Source organism: Danio rerio, chromosome 1, assembly GCF_049306965.1.
Source record: "Danio rerio strain Tuebingen ecotype United States chromosome 1, GRCz12tu, whole genome shotgun sequence".
Lineage (NCBI taxonomy): Eukaryota > Metazoa > Chordata > Actinopteri > Cypriniformes > Danionidae > Danio > Danio rerio.
In genome coordinates this window covers 38,235,001-38,242,500 of record NC_133176.1, presented here as the reverse complement: position 1 = coordinate 38,242,500, position 7,500 = coordinate 38,235,001, and the positions used below count along the sequence as shown (strand labels likewise).

At 34.3% G+C, this 7,500-nt stretch overlaps 2 protein-coding genes and 1 long non-coding RNA gene across 15 annotated transcripts in view; 2 read left to right on the top strand and 1 right to left on the bottom strand.

Annotated features, from left to right (window-relative positions):
* The window catches only part of gpalpp1 (GPALPP motifs containing 1), a 9,020-nt gene extending 7,069 nt beyond the window's left edge, over positions 1-1,951 (bottom strand). For 2 of the 4 annotated variants that reach the window (XM_009292085.5, XM_073940388.1), the window contains exons 1-2: positions 1,779-1,951; positions 1,077-1,206 (exon numbers count right to left, since the gene is read on the bottom strand). Coding sequence is in view for 2 of the 4 variants with exons in the window: in XM_005159916.6 (XP_005159973.2) it covers positions 1,077-1,206; positions 1,775-1,853 (209 nt within the window). In the remaining 2 variants the exon portion in view is untranslated. 4 annotated transcript variants of the gene reach the window in all.
* LOC141386116 (uncharacterized) overlaps positions 1-7,500 on the top strand; it is a 207,664-nt gene that overhangs the window by 64,989 nt on the left and 135,175 nt on the right. The window lies entirely within an intron of this gene.
* Positions 2,070-7,500, top strand: part of pibf1 (progesterone immunomodulatory binding factor 1) — a 75,658-nt gene continuing 70,227 nt past the window's right edge. For 5 of the 10 annotated variants that reach the window (XR_012399488.1, XM_073940760.1, XM_021472211.3 and 2 more), the window contains exons 1-7: positions 2,070-2,120; positions 2,399-2,650; positions 2,751-2,851; positions 4,048-4,246; positions 4,349-4,468; positions 4,567-4,700; positions 5,481-5,589. Coding sequence is in view for 8 of the 10 variants with exons in the window: in XM_073940760.1 (XP_073796861.1) it covers positions 2,402-2,650; positions 2,751-2,851; positions 4,048-4,246; positions 4,349-4,468; positions 4,567-4,700; positions 5,481-5,589 (912 nt within the window). In the remaining 2 variants the exon portion in view is untranslated. 10 annotated transcript variants of the gene reach the window in all.

Here is a 7,500-nt window from a genome sequence, read left to right as displayed (position 1 = left end):
CAAAATTATTAGCCGCTTTAAGCTATATTTTATTTTGATTCTCTACAATCTACTGGTATTTAGTCTACAGAAAAAAAACATCGTTATACAATAACTTGCATAATTACCTTAACCTGCTTAATTAACCTAGTTAAACCTTTAAATGTCACTTAAGCTGTATAGAAGTGTCTTGAAAAATATCTAGTCAAATATTTTTTATAATTTATTTATTTTATTGTTTAGAAAAGTGTTAAAAAATCTTCTCTCCGTTAAAAAGAAATTGAGGAAAAAATAAACGGGGGCCAATAAATCAGGGGGCTAATAACTCTGACTTCAACTGTATATATTTGAGATTTTTTATTTTATTTATATTTTAAAATTAAACATTTAAATCTTATATAACTTATACACAAGTATAAATATATATGCAAATATTTTGGTTTTGTATTTTTTTTATTTTATCTTTTTTTCATTTATATGAACACAATATATCTGCACAGTCAGTACACACACATTATTCGAATACAAACATTTATTTTGAATGCGATTAATTGCGATTTTCCATTTAACAGCACTATTTATTATAAACTATACTAATAAAAAAATCACTTTTATAATTGAATTTGGTATGGACATTAGAGTGGGATGCCTCGTTTTGACCCATATCGTTGCGTATTCATGTTTGTACTAAATTTGATCCATCAGATATTTATATTGCATGATTATAGTGAGTTTATAGCGGGAAAATAATGTCACTTGTAGATAGAAATTAAGAATTAATTAAGAAATTAACAATGTTTATTACGGACAAAAATACAAGAATAACTGCAGTCACATTATATCTCCCAATAATATAAATCAGCAAGATGTTATTAACATTGCAGTTTTTTGATAAAAGCACTATATCTTTAATATGTTCACATTATTTGATAACTTAAGAACATGGAATGCAGTACAACAAGGTGTAAACGTACAGAAAATGACAAAACAATTTGTTTGGGTGTTTAAAAAGTCCATGTTTCTCTTGAAACACTGCATGATGCATGCAACTACGAACCCAGAGAAACCTATATAATATAAAAACACAAATATCATACTTTGAAGAAGACCGGTTCCTAGATGACGAATATTTGGCCCTCTTAAAGACAACCTCCTCTTCATCACTGTCTTCACATGAACTGGAGGACTCCGAAGCTTTATACAGAGGAGGCAGAGCTGGACCTATGACTGGAGGCAGAATCTATTATTTACATCTTAATTATACTAACACACATGACCGAATGAGCCAACTGTAATTTAAAAAAAATTGTATCGAGAACATTTAAAGACAATTATATTTGTTATGCATTTGCAAACAAAAAATAAAATCAAGTAAAGAATCTGGACTGCATGGTGGCGCTGTGGGTTGCACGTTCGCCTTAAAGCGAGAAGACTGGGTCAGTTGGCGTTTCGGTGTGGAGTTTGCATGTTCTCCCCGTGTATGCGTGGGTTTCCTCCGGGTGCTCCGGTTTCCCCCACAAGTCCAAATACATGAGGTACTGGTAAATTGGGTAAGCTAAATTGTCAGTAGTGTATGTGGGTGAATTAGTGCGTGTGGATGTTTCCCATGGATGGGTTGCAGCAGGAAGGGTATCCGCTGCGTAAAACTTGCTGGATAAGTTGGTGGTTAATTCCGCTGTGGCGAACCCAGATTAACAAAGAGACTAAACCGAAAAGAAAACGAATGAATGAAAAAAGAATCTTGCAAGTCTTGTGCCAGACCGTTAAGTCACTGAGTAATAATACATAAACATACTTGCTCCATCATCATCTGAATTCTCATCTTTTTTTAATGTCGGTGGCAGAGCTGGTCCAATTACGTTCTCGTCAGACATCGTGGAGTTATCGTATGAGAAAATAATAATAAAACATACATTTATTTACAAACCCAGAAACATGCTAGGCTACAATGAACACTTTTGTTATTTCCGGTGTCGAGTTTTCTGTGAATTTCAAAATAAGAGTCAGTTTCTGGCGGAATCCTATAGGTGGCGCGTTATAGTTAGGTTTAAGCGTTTCAGATAAAGACACTCTTCACTTCTCTTCTCTTTGTCGTCCGTTGTTGTTTCCATGGGAGGCGGGACGCTTAAAAACAACAGTCGGTACGTAAAATTTGTTAAAGTTTCATTAATAAAACAGGGCTTTAACTTTTAGAAATGTTTTAGTATGACGTCTCACATAAATAATCACTTGCTCGTATTTAAATGTATTCTAAGTCAAGTCGAACTTCACGAATTTGTCTTCTTTTAGCCAGCTGTCATTGCTCAGCGTCTTATCCTTTAATTCTTTCCTTGGGTCGGCTGAGCTCCTATCCTAACTCTTGACAACCAAAAGCCCTCATTTCCAACTTTTATTCTTTCTTCACATAACAAGTTGACAGACGATGCCACCCAAGAAGCCAAAGGACGCCAAGGCAAACATTTCCAGCTCCATCGAGTCTGAGGACATCAGTCTTGAGACAACAGTCCCTACAGAGGACATCTCGTCCTCGGATGAGAAAGATGGCGCAGGGAAAGTCACAAAACAGCTCCTGGAAAGAAAAGAACTACTTCATAACCTTCAAAAGCTTAAAATAGAGCTGTCCCAGAAAAATCTGCTCATAGATAACCTCAAAGTGGATCACCTCACTAAGGTAATTTCACATTAACGTATACTGAAAGGCAGCTGGAAGAGGTTTCAATGTTTGTTTATCTGTGAGTGTTAAAAGTATGAGTTTTCACATTCGTTTGTAGACAGAAGAGCTAGAAGAAAGGCTAAATGATGCTCTCCATCAGAAACAGGTGCTCGCTCTGCGTTTGGACAGCCAACTCAAACTACAGCAGGATGAAAACAGGTACATTTGCACACACATACTGTTTTACAGAAAATACACCAGTGTCTATGTGTAAATCTGCATTTTTAACCTTACGTTACTGGAATTCAGCTGTTTGTATAAAACTATAAATAATCATGCCACAATTCTATCCTAGCTAATATGTTTTAATACTAATATTCATTATTTTTGTATTTATTTATTTAAAAAATATGCATATATGCTCTTTATAAGTTTTACCTTTAGTCCACTATACATATTTTAAAATACAAAAAAAAAAAGTCAAAACCATGGTAATACTAAACTTTATAAGTATCAATGCTGACTGTTATGGCACATTATTAATTAAGTCATTTATTTATTTTATTTATTTATTTGACAGTTATTTCAATCTTTAGACATATTTATCAAAAAAGAGAAAAATGTTGTGTATGCTTTATAAAAAGGTTTTATGGATGATATAGTATGATACTGTCAGAAGCTCACACCCAATGAGGTGAAAAAAACACAAAACATCTTATGGTTTCATTTTAATTGTGGGCGGCAAAGTGTAATGCAACTCAGTGCAAAGCTGTACAATATTTTTTTTTTCTAATAAATCATTGTGGATAATCAAGTATTTGTCCATATCGAAATGAAAGAATAATAAGAAAAAAAAATATTATTATTATTATGAATTAATTTTATATGTAAAAATATACAAATTATTACATAAATATACATAATTAAACACAGCAAAATCTATATCGCAACAGTAAGATGGAAATGTTTAGGATTAGAAGAAAGGCATTTTACTTGCTTTAAAAAAAATTGGGGGTCAACTGATGTTTGAGGGCAACCTGATGTTGAGGGTTTTCCAGCCTCAAAACATTAAACAGCACTACAGATTTTATTTCTGTTTTTTTACAGAAAACACCAGTAAAATGAATTTCAGTGTAACAGTAGTTATATGAAAAATCATATTAGGGATTTTTTAGAACATTAATCATTTGATGACCTGATAAATAACAGTGCAGTTCCCCAAAAACTAAATCTTTCAAATTTTGTATATTCTGGTACTACCCCTCAAATCTCTAGGTTTTACCAATTTGTCAGCAATGAGTTTTACATAGTTTAATTTAAATCACGTAGCTTATTCCAGAATTTCAAGACTTTGTGTTTGTGTCAGAATCAGTATAGAGTTTTTATAGAGTTGAGTGTGTGTTCTGCTTATGCAGGAAGCACCAGGCCCTGAGAAAACAGGAGATGGACACCATCATGCTCAGACAGAAGCAGCTGGAAGAGATGAACCATCAGTTGTGTGATCGGGCCGGTGATCTCCGCAGAAGCCTTAGGGATCTGGAACTGTCTGAGCAGAAATACGCTGAGCTGAAGGAACTGCCTGAGGACAAACTCACCATCCCAGAATTTGTGGCGGTGAGAAATGGAGCGGCAAATTAAGATTTCTCTTTGATATTTGGTTGCAGACATGAAGTTAAGAATAATAGTTGTAAAATTACATATGTTTTCTTCTTATAGATTAGGTTTTATGAGGTTGTAAATCCTCTGAGGGCTCTTGCGACGGAACTTCAGATGAAAAAGACTGACCTGATTGAGGATCTGGACAGTCACCGCAAACAAATTAGGTCACTAATGGAGGTCTGAAGAAACATTTCTTCCTTTCTCTACAGCTGTAAAGTATCTGTCGTTTGCATTGCCATAATCTTTTTTTAAAAACATTTTTATGTTCAAATCAGAGTTATGAAGAAGAAAGGAGAGCACGCTCTGAGTTAGAGATCCGCTGTCAAAGGCTCACCTTGGAACTTGCTGATACAAAGCAGCTGATTCAGGAAGGAGACTACAAACGAGAAAACTATGAAAAAATCAAACGGTGCGGGGAATATTCTGCATTGTGTTAGCCCATATTTAGCTTTTGGCACATGCAGTGTACCAAATTAATAAAAAACGGCCGTTATTGCTTGATTGCTTCAATACTTTAGTTTCAATTTTGTAATTAAACTTATATTTCTGAAAAGTGTCTATTAATGGACAATATTTTGGAAAAAACAAATGTTGTAGTATCAATTTAGTATGGATATCATGATATTTATTTTAGTATCATATCGAAGTCAAAATTCTGGAATTGTGACAACACTAAAATACATTATAAAAATGTTTTAATTTTATTAAAATAAATATAAAAAATGTTTTTAGCATTTATATTAAAAATAAGAAATATTAGAATGCATTAGAATGGCATCTTAAAGGATCAAGTTACAGTGACTGGGCCAGTGCCTCCTGAAAATACTGATATCCGAATAAGAAAAAAATAAAACTAATTCTTTCTTAGTAAGCAAAAGAGTCTTGAGAATGAATGAATGAATCAATCAATCAATCAATCAATCAATCAATCAATCAATCAATCAATCAATCAATCAATCAATCAATCAATCAATCAATCAATCAGTCAATCAATCAAATGGTAATTTACACCACAAAATGTTCTAACATAACGTCAAGCTTTGCAACAAAAACAATGACCAAACAAACTGAGATGACTTGAAAATCTTTATCTTTATGAATCGCAATTGTGATCAGTTTTAAAATTACTTAATAAATCACAGTAGTTAAAACTGAATAATACATATTACCTGTCTTATTTTGTCCACAGAGAGAGAGATGGCTATGAAACCGAGCTCAGAGAGTTAAAAAAGAAGTTAGAAATCCTGGACCTTACACACACTGCCTTGGAAAAAGAGAGAAATGACCTTAACAAAGAGGTAAGGAGTTCAGTACACACAAAAGTTTATTGACAGATCAGGTAGGTACTATTTAATCTAAAACTTACAGCGTGTAATAACATTTCCTGTTTTAATTTTCTGTTTCTGTTGTATAATTTGGAAAGTATTCGCTCTCTCCACATTTCCACAGTCTCATTCTAAATTGGATTAAATAAATTTATTTCCTCAAAATTCTACACACAATACCCCATAATGACAATAAGAAAAAAGATTTGTTTAAATTGTTGCAAATTTATAAAAAATAGAAAAAAAAATAAAAAATATATACATAAGTATTCACAGCCTTTGCTGTGAAGCTCTAAATTGAGCTCAGGTACATTCTATTTCCACTGATCATTCTAGAGATGTTTCAGCAGCTTAACTGGAGTTCACCTGTGGTATAAATAAGCTGAGTCTGAGAGTTTTATTTATTCGATAGTTTATTTTACATTTCTTGTTTGTAAAGGCTAAATACAAATAAAAAGTGAACATTTATTTGTACTGTTTTTATTTTTTTTTTTTAAAGTTATAAGAGCCTGGAGGGACTTTGCAAATTCAGTTTGCAGACATTTGTGGGTACAGACATCCATTGTGTTCGTTCTTGGCGGTTTTTTCCTGGCTATTTAATATTGTCCATATCGATATCAGAATTATATTGTGTCGACCAAAATTAAGAAATGTATTGTGATATAAATATTTGCCATATCGTCCACCAACCCTATTTGTAAGTGGAAGATGTTTGAAACCACCAAGACTCTTCCTAGAGCTGACCGGCCATCTAAGCTGAGTGATCGGGGGAGAAGAGCCTTAGAGAGATGATTAATAACTGAGAGAGAAATGGTCAGAGACCAGAACCTTACAGAAGGACAACCATTTGTGCAGCAATCCACCAATCAGGCCTGTATGGTAGAGTGGCCAGTCAGAAACCACCCCCCGCCTGGAATTTGCCAAAAGGCATCAGAAAGACTCTCAGACCATAAGAAACAAAATTCTCTAGTCTGATAAGACAAAAATTTAACTCTTTGGAGTGAATGCCAGGCAACCAGACACCACTCATCACTAGGCTAATACCATCCCTACAGTGAAGCATGGTGGTGGCAGCATCATGCTGTGAGGATGTTTTTCAGCAGCAGGAACTGGAAGACTAGTCAGGATAAAGGGAAAGATGAATGCAGCAATGTACAGAGACATCCTGAATGAAAACCTGCTTCAGAGTACTCTTGACCTCAGACTGGGGCGACGGTTCATCTACCAGCAGGACAATGACCCAAAGCACACTGCCAAAATATCAATGGAGTGGCTTCACAACAACTCTGTGAATGTCCTTGAGTAACGCAGCTAGAGCCCAGACCTAAATCCTATTGAACATCTCTGGAGAGATCTGAAAATGGCTAAACACTTTTGCTTCCCTTCCAACCTGATAGAGCTTGAGAGGTACTGCATAGGGGAATGGGCAAATATTGCCAAAGACAGGTGTGCCAAGCTTGTGGCATCATGTTCAAAAAAGACAAAGGCAAAAAAGTATTGAGTAGTGAATACTTATGTACATGTGATTCTTCAGGTTTTTTACTTTTAATAAATTGTTTCACACTGTCATTATGGGGTATTGTGTGTAGAATTTCAAGGAAATAAATGAATCGAATCCATTTTGGAATAAGGCTGTAACAAAAAAAATGTGGAAAAGTGAAGCGCTATGAATACTTTCTGGATGCACTGTATCTAGAGGGCAAGAAACAGTTTCTACATGCATTTGAAAACCGTCAGTACATTTGTAGTCAGCACATATCTAATAACTAGTCAAATATACAATTTATGTCTGTAATTTTTTAGAAGCAAAATGCCAACCTATAGGTTTATCTGTCACATATGGTCTTGCTTTCTCTTCATTCTTGTTACTTATTTTATGTGCAG